Genomic DNA, 18,947 nt, shown 5'->3' with positions numbered 1-18,947 from the left:
CTTCCTAAAGTTTAACAGTCTGCCAGCTTACATAATGAAGACTATATTACTAGATTTGATATATAGGGGCTATTTTTAATCATTTGACAAAGAGGCTCAGGGTTAAGTAACTTGCCAAACAGGAGGCGTTTACTTTTAAAATTCGTATTTTTAAATAGTTTAATGTGGTAGTGTAAAATAGTTAAAGTTGAATCTTGTGTAATCTACACTACTCAAAGAAAGCCAGTGATAAGACTTTTCTACGCATTTACAAAGATAAGCATACACTTCGAAATGAGTTCACACAATATATTTCTATAACTTAAGGTCTCATGGCCATTTTTCAATGTCTACTCACAATACATATACCTTATTTATGTTAACAACTATGTACTTTCTTTTATGGCTGAACCATATATCAACCAATCTTTGAAGTTTCTACCAGTAATTTTTATGATTCTATAGTGCATTATTCTGTTTCTTTTAGAAAATAATTTTGTTGTGGACTTGACCTCGAGCTTAACAAATAACCTAGAGAAGTCAAGCTTTATTGCTGACAAATGCTGTTATTAGTCAGGACTCAATTTTAAATAACAGAAACTCAACTCAGAGTAACTTCAACAAAAAGATTATTTATTGGTTCACATAACTGCAAAGTCCAGGGGATATACCACTAGCTTCAGGCACAGTTGGATCCAGGGGGCATAAATGTTGTCATCAGAACTCAAGTCTTTCACTCTTTTGGCTGTTTCCCTCTGCCTTGGCTTCATTTTCTGCCTGGCTCATTCAACATAGTAGGCCCTGTTGGTTTTGAGTTTTTCTCCCACAAAGCTAAAGCATCTAAGTTAAGGGAACTTCTCCACAACTGAGTAAACCACCTAGGGCTGATTATCATTGGACAAACTTGAATCATGCATCCATTCCTGAACCAATCACTAGAGTCAAGGACTTTGCTGATTGATGAGGTTGGAATAACATGTCCAGCACAAGATTCAACAAGTGTCTAAGCCACATGGACTGAAAACTGGAAGAGACGGTTCCAAAAAATTTCAGGAAGTTGTTATAGTGAGATGGAATGGGCAATAAATAACAACATCCAGGGATAAGGCCAGGTACAGAGCTTAATCTTTGCCCATAAAGTTGGTTTATAGTGATTGGTATTTCTTCCTTGGTAATCAAATTCTAAAACAACAACAAAAAAAATCACCGGGAGCGATGTCTGTCCTGTCCTTAGGAAAACTACAAATCACTTGAATGAATGAATAATTTCCATTAGCTTCATACTTGAGGATTCACTATACAGTTTCCATTCAAGTCAGATTTATCATTGGTGATGTGAAGCAGGAAAACCATTCTCCTACTTGGCAAACAGATCTGTGAAGCTGTTTGAGTTAGCTGCAAATTAAGTTCAGTCATCAAGTTCTGGTGTTGCTTTATGTCTCAAGGTGAATTTATAATTTCTTAGTCCTGGTCAATCATTCATTTTAGTTATCAAAGGAAAAAAAAAGCAATGCACTCTTGCTTTTCAACCTGATATACTTCTGTTAGATGAAATAGATGATTCAGGTGTTAAAAATAAGCAGGGTTATTCTCTACTTAAAGTTGCTGGTCAAGGAGTATGCAGCATGGTCCTCCCTGTGTGAATATTAAGTTCTGGTAGGGTATGGTACAGGTTCCTTCTATTCAAAATTCGTTGATGGAACTGGGCATGAGCCTGAAACTGATGGTATTATTCAAGGCCAGTTAGTATGATAGCAGTAGCATGTCAAAACAGGCAGGTTAAGAGCTGAAGACTGGCAAACAGAATAACTTCAGCAGGGCCAGTCATACCAATAGTTAAACTATAATCTTGAAGAACTGGCAGATTAATAATGAAGCTCTGTAAATTAGCTTTTGTCCTGGGTCCTCCAGAGGTAATCCATAGGGTTTACTCCAGACAATTTTTTTTTTTGTATCTTAAAGGGCCAGTTGGGTATAGCAGCTTTCATTTTCCTGCTCATCTGTGCAAGAACTGTCAGCTTAGAAGGCTATATCCTCAATGCAGACTTGAGGTTCTATTTAGAGTCTATGCTACATCTGAGAGCAACAGGATTGTAGAGCCAGGTTTGTTGTAGTTGGCTCTACGTTCTTTGGTAATCAAGTCTTCCCCTTCTGTAATACAGCCCATGGCCAAGAATCATCTTAAAGGCAAGTCAAGGCCTCAGACTGGTTGGTTGGGTGGCACTGTTGTAAGATTTAGTTGAGCTCCAAGGCATGAAGACAGTAGACAAGGCCCTAGAATAAGGTTTTTGTCTTGAGTTTTAGTTTTTTTTCTATTTATCCAATCACTGATTAGATTCTTGATTGCTCATTTTAATTAAGTATGGCAGAATTCAGAAGGAATGACTGGCAGTGTAATTTCTTTTCCTGCAAATACAGTAAAAAGAGCTAATAATGTAGACATAATAGAAAAGTGAATCTGTGATTTCTTCTTTACAAATAATAGTTGCAGATAAAAGCAGAAATCATCCCGATTTTGATTTGCTGACTGTGAGTTTAGAATAACCTGATCTGAATCTGATTTGCTGATTTGTGTCAACAATCATACAACCATGGTTAGAGGGTAAGAAACAAGACTATAAAAGGCGACAGTTCCAACGTTTACCCAATGTACTCAAGAGTAGCAGATGGTAGTTGGCCCTTTGACTATGAAGTTGAAGAATGAGATTTTCTCAAGTCACAAAGTCTTGTTCACTATGATTTCAGCATTTAGGGATTTTATCCTTTCTACAAAAAATAATCTTAATGTCTTAATACTTCATAGTAAGGAATAAAGTCAGTCACTTTGAACTAGTATAAAGTGATAGTATGAGACAGATGGAATTCCATTAAAATATCCAACAAGACAGACACTCAAGAATATTGAAAAAATCCTTAGCTGCCATTTATAGATTTTCCAAGTTATTTTTTCCAAGTTAGTCTAATTTTCCAGCAAAAAGGTCGACAATATGCTACTTGAAATGTCTAGCAAGCTATCATGGCCTAGAGTCAAAGAATCTGTGTCCAACTATGCCCATCACATACAGCTGATGGTACCAGGTCTGAAGAATAATCATTATATATTATTCTGAAGAAATATCTCAAAGGTAGAGGAAAATTGTCCAGCTATGTTTTAAGTCACATATGATAAAGGATGTTCAGAGTATGTCTTCACGATCATCTGTTCCATGTACTGGTGAGTAGTTAAATTAATTTTGAAAAGGCAGAAATAACAAGTGTTGAAGTAATTTAATTTTTCTTTAAGCCCTGGAAACAGTAGTTATTAAATAACAGAAAACCATGGAGCAGTTTAATTACTAGTCACATGAGTTAAAATTGAGACAGTGAATGAATCAGGTTACAAGTCCCTTTAGGAAAAACTGTATTTGGATTTTGCTTCATAGTTAATGATTATCCTTTGTACGTGGAGTACCATAGTTAATGTGGAGAGGTCAAACGAACAACTTGGTCTAAGATGGCCTCAATGAGGCATCAGCTTCAATACCAGCTTTCAGGCATTCCTGTATCCAAGTTCCAAAACTTCCAAGCCACATACTTCCAGTACCACTAGGTACAGGTTTATGAAAGTTAATGGGGTTCTTCGGTGTAGGATACACATGAATTGCTCTCTGGCTATATCCAACTCCAGGAAGTCCACCTTGGATGGAATGCTATTAATAAAATTTCACTTGACAACGCTGTATGATCATTCTCTGGACAAAGGCATACCCATCTCCAAACATGTTCAGCATCAAATGAATATGAACTATATAGAATTTGAAATACACATAAGGTCAGAATGTCATTCAGGTCAAACATATTGTCTAGGGCAGTGGTTTCCAGCAGTATCTTCTGAAGAATTTTCCATAAAGAAGTCCCTTTAGTTGTCACCATGGTGGTAAAGGAATAGTTGTGGCAGGCTGCAGATCCCTACTCCAGAGCAGCTTCACTTTACTCTGGACTTCCACATAGCTTTCCTTCAAAGGACTTCATAAGCACAAAGCCCTTGGAAAATCAGTGATAAGGATAAGTTGTTCACAAAATGCTGAAACACAAAAAATAGGTCATGGGAACCAGAATATGGGTAAGCAAGCTCAATGTTAAGACAAAGTAGACAAAGTATTTGTTTATTCTCCCCTTGATGTGGACCATGTTATTGATTGATGGAATTAAAGAGTCTACTGTAAATTTTGATTAGTGACTAAGATGACTAAAAAGGTTGACCATGCTCCAGTGGGTGCCCAAGAGTATCTGGGCAACACAAACTGGGGGAAGGGGGCACAAAACTGAAAGAGGACAGGGAGTAGCTTTTGGTAAGTTAGTGAATATGATCAAAATATACTGCATGAAATTCCCAAAGAATTGATAAAAATAATTGTATTAAAAAATGACTACCAGGGAACAAGACTTAAGCTGTAATAGTGCTGGGAATTTGCAAATAGTACTTTTGAGAAATTCAAAGTTGGATGACTTCACTTAAGCAGTAAGATCTCACTGGGCCACAACTCTAATTCTATCTCTTTCTTTTCCTTCCTTGAGAAGTGATTTCTTTAAAAGTTACAACATGACTCTATTAAGAAGTTATTGCTAACTCAATTGACACAATAGTCAATTTCCCCCCATTCTCCCTTGAATTTCAGAGGCTTCCTTGACATAAAAGGAAGTATCAAAATGTGTAACCCTCAGATGTAACAATAATTCAAGCAGTTAAGGACAAAATATAAGAAAGGGCTGTTTCAAAGACAGTGAATTTATTATGGGGTCTCCAGGCCAATCTGCTGATAATTAAGCACTGGTAAGACAGTTCTAATAGTTTCCCATTCTGTTAAAAAAGAATACTGGAAAAAACAAAAGCAAGCAAACCAATAAACAAAAACCTGCAGCAATTTTGTTTGAATGATGTATGGCACACTGGGCTGAACAGCTAAATGAAGCTTTGCAGCATGTCTTTGAGGCCCTAATATACTACTTTGAACTGTTTGTGTGGGGTCACATATTACATTTTTTTTACCACCTCACTGGACAACAAAAATTATAAATTATATACATATATAAAAGCAAATGGCTCATTCTACCTATTAATTTGGTAAGCTTTCTCTGTCTAGAAACATTAATAAAACTTAAAAGCAATAAGAACAACTGCATATCTGTAGTTAATGAGGCTATTCTTGGAAAGACCATAAAAATGAATAAGAAAATGTAAAAATGCTTGTTTCATACTGCATAGCCTTGTTTCCTAACAATTTTTTTTAAACCAAATCACCAGCCACCATGGAGACTGCTTGCTCCTACACCTTAGTGACATCATCAAGGGATTCTGGCCTAATTATCATGATTAAACTTCAAACATCATGCTTTTATAAGGGCAACATATAGACTAGAAGCTTGAACATTTTCAGTCTCCAGCCATTTTAATACTGTGCATAATATGAAAGCTAAGATAATGCCAAGGGTAATACTGGACTGGGAGTCAGAAGGACTGCCTTCTACTACTGTGTCACCTTGGATAATTGCTTAAATTCTTAAATTTCCCTCATTTCAAAAAGGTGTGTGATTGTGTTGATAATTGACACAAATGTTATATGAAAGTGCTCTGAACCTGTAAAGTGCTATATAAACAGAGGAGATTACCATATAGGTTCTATCTTGATGTATCAGAAGTCTTTTCCGGAATCTGGTTGAAGCCTGGTGAGATGGTTAGGTAAAGGGATTCCTTAGTAGAATTTCTTATATTGGTAAGTTTTGGTTCCTGAGTAACCCAAAGATGATACTATGAGGAATTCGATGTGCCTTGGTTTTGATCCCAATGGGTCAGAATGTCTGCTTTCTCATTCAGTAGACAGTTACAGATTTGAAGGAGGAGGAAAAAAAAAAAAGAGTCCAGTGACCTTGACAGGATCCTAGTCAGTTCATTAAACTTCAGTCATTTGAGATTGTGGAGTATGTTCCAATGCTGTTTTCAGAGATGATGCCGTGTTCAGACAGTGTTGACAATTCACAAACAAAACAAAACACAAAATCCCCTGGTCCAAGTTTACTATGTGTCTCTGAAGACTTTTAACTGCAGAAATGAACTGTACATTTATGGAATAAACTTGGCCTTTATTGTGATAAACTAGCTTCAGTTATTTGGCTTGAAGACTCTCGACTGCACTATAAAGGGCTGTGCTGAATCTGAGCAGAGAAGAACAGGAGTGGAGGTAAAGGTCACATCATGATGGCTGAATGCTTCTTGGGTCACAGTGGTCCACTGGAATGGTGTCTTCTTCAGTAGTAAGGTGGTAGGAATCACCATGGACAGAAATCCAGGTACCAGGTCTGCAGGCTGATGGACTAGCAGAAGGAAGGTCATCACAGGGTCCAGGTGAAGATTCAGCAATCAGGAGGCACAGGACTAGAAAGGGCAGGGAAAAACAGATAAAGTAACAGGCACACAGAATTATAAACACAGGAGTGTAACACTGAGGTGGTGGTTGCTGTCAGTATATCAACTGTATGATATGCAGTCACAAGCCTGGCTTAGACAGTGATAGAGAAATTGCTAGAGGCAGGGTCAGTAAAAAATAAGTTGGGTAAAAAAAATGCTGGGAGTTCTCTAATAGAGGTAATATCGGACTGTCTCAGGGATCAACAAATAGGAAATGCCTTAAAACTCCTACTCTGGGGCAGTAATTTGTTTTCAGGTTGCTGGCCATTAGATGAAAGGGAGGAAAAGTGGTTTCACAATTGGCACAAAAAGTGAGATTTTAGGTAACACATCAATTTTACCCTTACTTTCTCAGTATTGTCCAAATGCTGTCTTATGCTCCTGTCCTATAAAACTCTCCTAACCTTCACTTTAACAAGTTCTATCTTGACCAAGACAGTATTAAGGCCTTGGTTGATCAACCTGCTCTCAATTCCTTTTTGTGTTTAAATGGTTCCCTAGTTTTCTTTTAAATTTAGAATTAAGAAATAAGAGTGTGGTTTATATCTAATGAATTCATTTTATCAAGAGTAATATTAGATATAATGTAGCAATTATGGTCCCTGCTTTAAAAAAGGCTTCATTAGAAGTGGTGGCACGTTTGGGCAAAGACGAATAAAACCAAGGCTATATGGAAAAATAACAAATGCACCCAAGTAACTTTTATCAGATTTTGCACATAAAAGATTGAAGTCATTATAAAGATTTTCTTTCTGATGTTAAGAAAGTCACAGAGACGAGAGCATTTTACTTTTATATGAGAAGATAGCAAAGCAGTGCCAGGTGATAAACCACAGAAGTGCATTACCAGAGTAAACAACAAAAATGGAGCAGAAATGGAAGGAAGGGGAATTTTGGAAAATGGTAAGTACCATAGGTTCACTTTGGATGGAGTGTTGTCAGTTTGCACTGAGGGTCTGGACAGAAACTCAGGTCTTCAAATTCCCAGTAACAGTGCTGGTGGCAGTGCTTGTTGACTTGTTGCCTCTTTACACACAGCAAAATCAACAGTTCCAAAATCGAAAAGTACAAGACATCTACCTCCAGAGTTCCTGCCACATCTTGACAAGCTCTTCTGCGTCACAGGTCCAGCGATTGAGAATCTGGAAACCTGGAGTCCACAGTGGCAGTTACACGGCAAAGTGTATCTGCTCCAGCTACTGCAAACACTTCATGAACCTCCAATCCTGGACATCTGTGCTTTGTCACGGAATTTCAAGCTTTTAAATTCCAGTTGATTTTTCTTTTTCTCCTTTCTCCTCCTTTCTCCAGAGGAAAGCCTTTTAACACCACAGTCTTGAGTCTTTTGAGGTACATCCAGATTTAATTACAAAAGAACTAAGACCAACACATTTTTCTCCAAAAACAGTCATTTCTCTTGAAGGGAAATCATTTGTCTCTGGCCCTTTGGTAAAGGGAATAGTCAACTTAATTTTTTTATATACATTTGAATAAAATATCGGAATTGGTAACCTCTAATCATACAAAATACACTTAAATATGTTGTGTTCACTTGCTTCGAGAGCTGTACCACTTGATAAGCACCACTCCACAAAACGAAAATGTTTGAAATGCAACTGTTCAAACATTTTTATAGTGTTTGCTGGATAATGGCCTGCAATTTGAGGAAAGCAGCTGACAATGAACAGAAATAAACAAAAAACGGCATTTTGGCCATTTCAGTCTCACACTTGCAAGCAATTAGAATACAAGGCTGGCCAGGAAAAAGGTAAGCTTCAAATTACTTCCAAATATATTGATTTTGTGGTTCAGTCAGAGTCCAACAAAACTTTTCAGAGACTGTTAACCTTCAATTAATAATAAGAACCAAACCAAACAAGCCAAACCATTAAAAATAATCCCAAACAGTCTCAGGAATCCAATGTCTGGTTCAGTCTGCTTCAGGGAGCCCGCTTGCTAAATATCCACCTGCACCATTAGCTGGGTTTGGCAGCACCATTTAAAAATAAGCCTGTTCACTTCAACCACGCAAACCAGGGATACAAAATAGGAGCAAACGACGGATGTCAATCATGGTCGTAAAAAATGGTCAATGAAAAGTAGTCAGGCACCAGTACAAGCAGCAGAAAAACAATTGCTGGGCCAAAGATTACATTTCTTGATACTACAGAACACATTCACTCCTAATTGTAGCTGCTTTATATTGGGTGCCATTGTACCATGTATCTGCCACCCTTCAAGCACCCTACGGTGAGAGGAAAGGGCTTAAAATAGAAGCCAAGCAGTGAAATGATGCTACCCGAAATAGCCATTATGCATTAAGAAGCAGCTCACATATACCAGGGACTCAAATGGGGGCTTCAAATTGGTTGTGAAGGGTCCCAAATGACATGTAGGCCTCAGTTTCCTCCCGGTGGCATAAAATTGTTCCAAACTCTTATGGGTCATAGCCCCCTTTGAAAACTTGCTATCGATGGATCCGCCCATTCCCCAAGAATGCACTTTCCCACACGTTTCTGCACACAAATTCATGGAGCCTGCCGATCTCCAACTCCAATAAAAGGTTCCCGGATTTAACTTCTGGGAATGAGCAATTGCTAAGTCTTCTCGCAACTCAAAAAATAAAAACGATAATCATCCTTTCTGTAAACGGACGCTTTTGTAAAAGCGCTTTCAATCCCATACACACACTGATAGGCAGAGGAGGAAACTGAGGCGCAGACAAATTACAGAGTGACTTGCCTAAGGTCACTCGGCCAGCGGGTGGCTAGGCCCGGAAGCAAACCCAGATCTTCCGACTCCGGAGCTCGAATCCCCACCCCGGAGCAGCCGCCAGAGCTCCCGCCCCCCCGCTAAGGTGGCATAAGGAGGAAAAGGCAGAGGAGAAAGCCCACCACCAACCATCCTCCCGCTCCCTCCTGTCCCTCCAGCTGCGTCCTAGCAGGCCCGGAAGGGTGGCGCCAGGCCTCCAGGCCGGCCCCGGCCACCCCAGCCTCCCCCGCCGCCTCCCCGGGAGCGGGGCGGAGCAGCTGCCCGCCGCCGCCGACCACCCGGACGACTCCTCGTCGAATCGCAAACGCATAGGCCGCCGCCCGAGTTCTGCGGACGAGAAGAAAGACGCGGCGCGAGCGCCAACGGCCACCGGGCGCGCGCCGCGGCGGCCGGGCCTGCGCCCCAAGAGCTGGATGCCAGAGCAGGAGGAAGAGCCGCCAACCGATCGCTCGATCGACCGCACGCCCGCTCCTTCGCCCTACCAGACCGGGGAGGGGGGGAGGGCGCGCCAGGGCTTCTTCGAGTTAGGGGCCTGACTCCCCGGCGACAAGACAAGATGGCTCCTCCGCTCTGCGCTGCAGCTCCCGTCCCGGCTGCGTCGCTCGGCCCGCCCCCGGTACTGTTTCTTTAAATGGCGGAGAGGGTCAGGCAAGCAGGAAGAGAGGCGCGCGCCCTCACGTGACGGGGGCGGGCCGGCGCGGGCCGGATCCGGTCACGTGGGCCCGCGTCGCTCGCCAATCCAAAGGTGGGGGTCTCGGGGCGGGGGCGGGAAGACTCGCGGCGTTGTGATTGGCCGAAGGCGCGGCGGAGAGGCCTGGGAGGCCCGGGCCGTCGGGAGTGAGCGAGGCTGCTCGCGCTGCGTGCGCTGACGGAGACAAAGCAGTGCCCGAGGTCGCCGTGGCGCTGGCGGCGGCGGCGGCGGCGGCGGCCGAGTCGTGAGCGCCGAGTCTCGTGACGCCAGCCCTGTCGTCATCTGTTCGGGCGCGGCGTGGCGCGCGCGGGCGGCGGCGGAGGCAGCGGCAGCACATGGTTCCAAGAGCGCGCCGCGGTGGTTGAGTTCCAATTCCGCGGGGAGGGACAAAGGCATCTGCGAGCTGCAGGCAACGCCCGACCGGAGCCGGGGGGGCCGTGCTCGCCGCTGTGCTCTCCGCTCTCTGCCCTGGATCCGGAACGAGTGATTTCCTCGGAGGTGGCCGCAGGACCCGGGCCTGGGAGGGCCAGAGAGCCCGAGGCTGGCTTCTGAAGGGGGTGGGGGAAGGGCGCGTCTGAGGCGATCCGGGCGGGTGTGCTGGGAGGCGTCTCTGGGGGCCACGCTGAGTGATTCCACTCGCCACCTTTGGTGACTGTGGCCTTCCAGCCAGCTGTGTGGGGACGGGGCTGGGGGGGGGGGGGGACAGGAACCCGTCGGTCAGCACCAAGGACCTGCCAGTTGGGAAGCGGTGAGGCAGGAAACATCCACTCGCTCCACCGCTGGAACACCTGTGTGAGGAGCCTAGCGTCTTCGGCGGTGACGAAGCCTCCCGTGGTAATGACGTAGGTGAACCGTCAGCTTTATGACAGAAGTAGGTCAATCTCTTGGTTCTCTTCAGGAAACTTAGGAGAACAGAAAAGGACTCGAAGAACGTGAAGATGGAGCCGCAATAAACCGCCAGCTTGGAAGACCATTCCGAACCATTCTCTCCGGATGCGTGTTGGGAATTGCATGAAGGACACTCGACAACGCTTGCTGCTCTTAAGGACTGTAGGTTTAGGATGTAGTTCTTTCCAAAAATATTACATCATAGTCACTGAAATACTTACATCACTTGCAATTTCAAATATCTGACAATATTTTAGATAGTCGGGAAATTTTGTTCTATGAGTCACTAAGAAGCACAAATTTACCCTTGACTGAACCGACCCCTGGGAAAGCCTGTTCCGTTCTATGTTCTCCCCTGTTAACGGGCAAAGACTGGAGATTCACTGCAGTCATGGCCTTCACCAATTACAGCAGTCTCAACCGAGCTCAACTAACCTTTGAATATCTGCACACAAATTCGTAAGTATCCTGTAGATGGCACTGAGGTAACCAGTAACTCCTTGGTGTTAATATGGAAATCATTTCTCCAGAAAATTTTACTTTTTTATCCTTTGGCATGTGTCATTGGAGTGAGATGTGTCACTGGATGTCCTGAGCCCCATTGAAGAACTGAGATCAGTGAAATATTTGTTGCTAATCTAGAAGAAAATGATTTTCACTTACTGGATCACAGTTTTCTAAATGCACACTTTATATGAAGTCAGTATGTTCAGTTATCTCATCTGTTTGATAGGAGTCCAACAAGGGATCGCCAACATTTGGACTATCTGGTGTCAACTGTTGTACATCTTTAGTGACAGCCTAGACAATTGGGTTTATAACAAGTGTTTCTGACAACAAGATGATGATGGTGACACGTAAATGACCAACTTGGAAGAAGAAAGCTGTTATTTTTTTCAGCAAACAATTGCCTTTATGTATTTATTGGCAAATTGGCAGTATATCCAATATCGTTTGAATATGCTAAGCAGAGTGGAGAATTCTTTAAAACCCTTGGTTTAGATAGTCTTGCCCCAAAATGCATGAAAGCACAGAATCATGCTATTTTCATGGTTCTTGAGTAAGTGAAGAGATTACATCATTATAATTCAGTGTGGAGTATTTTAGGGTTGGTATATTTATTTATTTTGAAGTCGGGGTCTCTCTACATATCCATGACTGTTCTGAAACTCACTATATAGACCAGGTTGTCCTGGAACTCATAGAGATCTGCTTGTCTCTGCCCCCACAAATGCTAGATGAAAGGAGTGCTCTACCACATCAAGCGAGGGTCAGTTCTTAAAACCCTTCATTAAGTTACCTTGTAGGGTCAAAAACAAGTCAAAAACATTCACCTGTGACTTTTGAGTACAAGGTAAGTATTCTATTAAAGCACTGGGATGAGGAGTTAAGACCTAAATAAATAAATGGTCCAGTTAGTGAAGAGACACCTGCAGATTATCAAGCGTAGACTTCAGTTATCCTGTAATAGTGCATAGTGCAGTGATTTTTTAGTCTATTGTGATTTCATAATAGTTTAAAAAATCTTTTCTGAGCCAGTCAGTGATGGTGTACGCCTTTAATCCCAGTACAGTACTCAGGAGGCAGAGGCAGGGGGATCTCTGTGAATTCCAAGACAGCGAGGACTACACAGAGAAAATTGTCTCAAAAAACCAAAACAGAAACAAAACAATACCAACTGCCCTCCCTCCAAAAACCCAACCAACCAAGCAAAAACTTGGTTGGTTTTTGTTGTTGTTATTGTTTTTTCTTTAAGCAGTGGCTTGTCTAATGCTGAGAGGTTTTATTATTTTGCATCATTTTGGAAGTGGTTTTTTTTTTAAATTGAATTGGATCGGTTTAGAAATGGTACGATACAGAGATTACCTTGAACACAGATTGTGAATCTGGAACCTTGGTCACTAATTAAAGATGCTAGCACAGCCTTTGGCTATGCTTTCAGCGTTTTTTTTGTTGTTGTTGTTGATTTTTGTTTTTTTGTTTTCTCAAGATAGGGTTTCTCTGTGTAACAGTCCTGACTGTCTCCTATCTCTTGTAGATTAAGCTGGCCTTGAACTCACAGAGATCTATCTCCCTCCCGTGTGCTAGGATTAAAGGCATACACCACTATTGCCTGGCATCAGTGTTCTTTATATTTAAGCTACTTATTAAGAACAAGCAGATGAAGTACACTATCTAAAAGTTCATGGCTGATTGTGTGCTATAAATGTCAGCACGCATCAGATTTGAATTTTGGACTGTCAGGGCAAATTTGGAATTACAGATTTTAAGAAACTTGGAAGACCTTTGAAAATTGACCTTCAAAATCTGTCTTGTTCCAGCATCACTATAGACTTATGCAGTAGTATAAACAATTCATTGCTTAAACTTACAGGTTGACCCTTATTTTTGTTTTGTGTTTGAGAAAACTGAGACTCTAAGAGATTAAGTTGTTTTATGATTTACAGAGAGGCTGCAGAGGCAAGTTAACGGTACCCAGATTTGGGCTTGTATGCTTAGTATTTTTAACCATTATGCAGTGCTGGCTGATGTTACCTTGAAGGTTTTGTTTTCTTGTCTGTAAGGCAGAGGACTTAGCTTCCTGATTTATAAGTCTTTCATTTTGGTTTATTTTATTAAGCTTCTGAGGATTATGGATTATTAACAGTATGTGGACACTGCCAAAGCAAAGAAGTAAACTGAGTTACTTGAATGAGTTGAATTGGAACTAGTGCTTGCTTGAATGTAACATTAGCATATCGTTTGGAAGCTCTGAAATTTCTTATCTGGATCACAGATTTGATCTTTGACGTGAATCTGCTTTGAATGTGTCTAGTCTTACCTTAAGAAAATATTAACTGTACACGACACACGATGAGAATTTTTTTTCTTTTACTTAGGCTTGTACTGTGTAGCCCAAGCTAGGCTTGATCCTCAGGCCTCAGCCTCTTGAGTGCTGAGAGCCACCACTCTGGACCCTCAACTTAAGTTTTCTGTTAGTAACTAATTTTAAGAGTTTTTGTTGTTGTTGTTGTTGTTGTTGTTTCTTGGTCATTATGACTTGATTGGAAATTCATTATTAGAGAAAACTAAAATTTAAAAAAAAAAATCTACGTGTGTTAGTAGAATGTTGAGTGGTTCAATAAATCAACTTAAGAGAAGATTGATCTTATGGTACCTGCTTTATTCTGTTAAAATCTTAAAAATGCCAGACAATTTCAGATACTACACCAATATTAACTATATTTTGAATTGTGAAATAAAAACATTTTATTTATTTATTTATTTATCTATCTATTTATTTATTTTGTATTAGGCTTGCAAGCAGAGCCTGAACTCGAGGGGTAGAAATTTTTGTGGTGAAAAGCCTGTACTTAGAAACTCTCAAACTCAATGCTTCTTTTTTGAGCTTCAGTTTTGTTTTTTTTTCATTTGTAAGATGGAGCTAATATAGTATTTGAGGATTATGCCAAATAACAATCAAGTGGTGTTTATTCTTTATGCTGTTTTATCTAGACTAAAATCTAATGTAGCCTGCTCATTGATGTTAGACATTAGACAATTTTTAAAGATTATTTTTTATGTGTATGAGTGTTTTACCTGTATGTATGTATGTATGTATGTATGTATGTATATATGTATTATGTGCATGCCTGATATGCTCCGAGTTCAGAAGAAGGCATCAGATTCCCTGGAAATGGAGTTAGGGGTGGTTGTGGGAACTGGGAATTGAACCTGAGTCCTCTGCAAGAGCAACATGTGCTCTAAACCATTGAGTCAGCCATCTTCGGTCCCTAGGCAGATACATTCAGAAGTATATGTTGCAAAGAGTGAACAGGTCTTAATTTTTGTGAAAATTAGATCCTATGATACTTACTATTGATGATTATTCTTGGTTATAGCTGATAGTCTGAAAAAGAAATCTAGTTTCTTCTAATAGTATACACTGCTTTTTATGGGATTATACAGACTAGGGTTTCCACAGCAAAGGAGTTTTAAGCTCTTTGGTAGTTGGTTTCGTAGCTGCTATTCTTGTTATAGTAGTGGTTCCTTTGGCCTAAGAGGAATATCTTTTTAATTTAAGATTTGTATCTTAATCATTTGATATACTTTTATGTAGTCAGGTAATCAGAATGCTTAAGTATAAGGTGACTATTTTTTGTCTATTACTCTTGGAACATTCTGAGACTTACGTTTGGCATATGGTATTTCTGGGTGGTTTTCTCCATATGAGAAGTGAATGTACAGGGGCCTATGAAGTCAGAGGCTTGTGTTTCATATGACTTAGAAGACTGCTGAAATGTAGGACAATCATATTTGTTTGCATGCATGTATGTGCACACACACACTATTTGAATGTAAAATAACTCTACAGTTTCTCAGCTTGAACTCACAGAGATCCCTGCTTGCCTCTACCTCCCCAGTACTAGGGTGAAAGGCATGTGCCCACATGCTAGCTTTATTCTGTACTAATTATGGCAAGTAACTATTGTCAGCATATTCAAAAATTCAGCAAAAGCTCTCATTGTTATGAGCTTGTGTACATTTTTTTCTTTTAAATTCAGTTTGTCTACATAGAGGAACCATTTTCATTACATAACAAGCAAATTTACATTTGATTTTATTCAGGAAATGCTGAACTGCAAAACTATTTTGGATCACATGTGGTTAAATCAATTGGAAGCATCAGAGTTTTAAAACCCTTTGTGTTTTCTCGATTAGTTGACTTCAGATAAGATACAAATGATATTTAGGTCTGTGAAGTTTGTTTTTTTTTTTTTTTTAAGATTTATTTATTATGTGTACAGTGTTCTGCCTGCATGCCAGAAGAGGGCACCAGATATCATTATGGATGGTTGTGTGCCACCGTATGGTTGCTGGGAATTGAACTCAGGTCCTCTAGATGAGTGGTTAAGTATGCTATCTCTCCAGCCCCGCCCCCTTGTTTTCTTTTTTAAATTTGAAACAGGGTCTCTCTATGTAGCCCTGGCTGCCGCTGCCCTGGAACTCACTATATAGACCAGATAGACCAAGCTAGATTCAACTCACAGAGAACTGATCCACCTGCCTCCACCTGAGTGCTGGGATTAAAGGTGTACATCACCTTGCCTGACTTGAGAAATGTCTTTTAAAATATTTAATTATATCTCAAATGCTAGCCGGCAGCAAGTGTACATTTTGAAATATTTGGCAAAAAAGGAACTTCATGCTTGTGTGTATTTTATGATTTTTAAGGATTATTTAGAACAATGATGTTAACATCTTTAAGCTCCATCTATCTCAGAAGATTCTGAGTATTTTTTTCTGACCTTACCAGAAGCACAGGAGGCCCTTTAATGATGTTTGCTACCATACAAAAATATTCTAGCTACATTTAGTATCTATTAGGTTATCTGAAATATGTATGTATAAAATACTAACGATACTGCTAGCAACAAGATTTGGGATTTTTTTTTTCTTAGATCTTATATGTACAAAGCACATTCCTAAACTTTACATAAAGTACAGTGAAATTTTAGCTAGAAGTGCTTTATGCTTGCCCTTTTAATATCTTCTTAATAGATTCTCAATGTCTCATTTTTTATCTGAAACAGTTGGAAGTACATGGTGCTTTTTACAGTTTTTTTTTGTTCTTGTGGCAAAGGGTGTTATTATTGTCCCCATAATTCTTGTTTACAGTTTCATAACCAGAAGCCAGAAACCTTTTCCTTCCTTCCTTCCTTCCTTCCTTCCTTCCTTCCTTCCTTTCTTTCTTTCTTTCTTTCTTTTTTTTTTTTTTAAATAAGGTTTCTTGTAGCCAGGGCTAACCTTAAACTTGATAAGTAGCCAAGGATGACCTTGAACTGATAGTCTTGCCTTCACCTCTGAGTTCTAGGACTTTAAACTTATACTCCAAACCTAGTTTTATGTTGTACGTGTTAGTCAATCACCGTGCCAGCTGAGTTACATGCCCAGCCTAGAAACGTCATTTTCTTTTAAGCCAGAAGAATTTGAACTCTGTTTTATCAGTTTTATATGCAACATTCTGATGCAAGTTATACTCTTATTCTTAGTCTAGTATGCTTTTTTTACCATACATCGGTGTTTTTTTTTTGAGATTCACTAACTTATGTTAAAAAATATGTTCATAAGTGAGGTGATATTGGTGCATGTCTTTTAATATTATCACTTGGGGTGCAGAGGCGGCAGATCTCTTAGTTCAAAGCCAACCAGGTCTACAGAGTGAGTTTGAGGCCAGCCAGGTATACACAGAGAAACCCTGTCTCAAAAAACCAAAAGAAAACAAAAACAATAAAAACGTGTTCTTGTTTAAATAAATGAAAATGATTAAAAATAGAGTTTCTAGTTTATATTTCTACACACCAGTCTGGATTGTATAGAAAACTAATTTGATGTAATTTTATGACTTACACCAGACAGGAAGATGACTGAAAGCTTGAGAATAAATATTAGATTCCCTTCTTTAAAAAAAAAAAATTCGGTCTCTGTAGAGACTGTCAAAACTTTCCAGTGCTGACTGTGTTTCAAGTCATCATGGTATTGGGTAATTTTCAACTGCAGTGGTTGCACCTTAGAGAAACCTTAGTGACTGAGACAGCCACTGCTCAAAGCAGAGTCCCCGCAAGAAATCTGTTCTAAAGATAATCTAGCTATATAGCCTAGGCTTACCTAAAACTTGTTATTGTTGTCCCTCAGCTTTATGGAATTACAGTTGTGTGCCATTATGCCTGGCTGTAGATTGACTTTTTTGTCTTATGTACTAGGGATCTAACCTAGGCCTTATACATGGTATGCAAGTGCTCAGATACTGAGTTATGTCCTCTGTCTCTAGATTGACTTTTTTTGTTTGTTTTTCAAGACAAGGTTTATCTGTGAAACAGCTCTGACTGTCCTGGAATTCACTCTGTAGATCAAGCTGGCCTCGAACTCACAGATCTGCCTACCTCTGCATCCCAAGTGCTAGGCTGAAAAGCATGCACCACCACTGCCCAGATTGGCTTTTAATTTACATTATCTGTAACAATTTATCTTAATTTTCCAACCTGCCTCTCTGTGTATCTGCCTGCTTGTTTCTCTCTCTCTCTCTCTCTCTCTCTCTCTCTCTCTCTCTCCTTCCCTCCCTCTTTCTTTCTCTCTCTCTCTCTCCCCCTCTCTTTCTTTCCCATGAGGATTAAATCTAACGCCTATGCATGCTAGACAAATAACTGTGCCACAGACCTGTATCACCAGCCCTCTCCCTGTACCAGTGGTTTTCAACCTTCTTAATGCTGTAACTCTTTAATACAGTTCCTTATGTTGTGGTGATAAGATTAGTTTTGTTGCTCCTTAATAATTGTAATTTTGCGTGATAGGAATTGTAATATAAATATTTTTGGAGATAGAGGATTACCAAAGGAGCTGTGAGCTACAGGTTGAGAACCACTGCCCTATACAAAAACAAGTGGAGTACATGGGGCATTCTTTTTCCAACTGATAGTTTGGCAAATTTAAAGCAATAATTTCAAGAGACTGAGAGATGGCTCAGAGGTTAAGAGCACTGACAGTTCTTCCAGAGGACCTGAGTTCAATTCCCATCACCCACATAGTGGCTTCTGACCTAGAGGTATTCATGCAGTCAGAACACTATATACATAGTTATAAATAAGTCTTTTTTTTAAAAAAGTAATAATTTTGAAATTTACATAATTTTTTTTATAATATCTTGCTACATAGTCCCCGCAGGCCTTGAGTTCTTCATCTTACTACCTTTTGAATGATGTCATTATAGGCTTTTGGGATTGCAGGCATTGCTATCATAAGTGTGAACACTCACTTAAATATTTATAATAAAGAGATGACTTTTTAAGGCAAGGTTTCTTTTAGAAGTTTGATTCTTCCATGTCAAGTACTTAATATTTGAATTTTATCTGGAAGAATTTGAGCTTCATTCCATAAGTGAATTGGTGATAAAGAAAATGTCTACATTTTGCTGTAACATCTTTCTTAGTTCTACTGCCTTTGGATTAGCAATAGATATATTCACTGATCTCATGGGGAAAATATCTTTCAAAAACTTCTAGGAAGAGGTAGTTTTATTTATTAAAAGTTTATAGTTTAAAAAACAAACAAGCTAAAAAAATAAAAAAAACAACAAACAAACAAGCTGAAGAATAACTTTGAAGAAAATCAGTTTTCCTGGACAGTTAAGTTAGG

At 39.9% G+C, this 18,947-nt stretch overlaps 2 protein-coding genes across 3 annotated transcripts in view; one reads left to right on the top strand and one right to left on the bottom strand.

Moving 5' to 3' along the window:
• Positions 1-591: 591 nt before the first annotated feature.
• Positions 592-9,717, bottom strand: Tug1 (taurine up-regulated 1; the record flags this gene model as incomplete). The annotated part of the gene is made up of 3 exons (XM_085691408.2): positions 592-4,042; positions 5,629-6,391; positions 7,336-9,717. A coding segment is annotated over one exon (441 nt), but the record flags the coding sequence as incomplete, so codon positions are not given.
• A 288-nt stretch (positions 9,718-10,005) lies between these two features.
• The window catches only part of Morc2 (MORC family CW-type zinc finger 2), a 41,106-nt gene continuing 32,164 nt past the window's right edge, over positions 10,006-18,947 (top strand). The window contains exons 1-2 of one of the 2 annotated variants that reach the window (XM_048449973.3): positions 10,006-10,385; positions 10,786-11,234. In XM_048449973.3, the coding sequence (XP_048305930.1) occupies positions 11,167-11,234 (68 nt within the window). In that variant the 5' untranslated portion in view covers positions 10,006-10,385; positions 10,786-11,166. Of the gene's footprint in view, positions 10,386-10,575; positions 11,235-18,947 lie in introns of those variants that run through there. The other variant, XM_048449974.3, reaches the window with a different exon arrangement.

This window comes from Myodes glareolus, chromosome 8 (genome assembly GCF_982192425.1).
Source record: "Myodes glareolus chromosome 8, mMyoGla1.1, whole genome shotgun sequence".
NCBI lineage: Eukaryota > Metazoa > Chordata > Mammalia > Rodentia > Cricetidae > Myodes > Myodes glareolus.
This window is presented reverse-complemented; position numbering and strand designations above follow the sequence as displayed.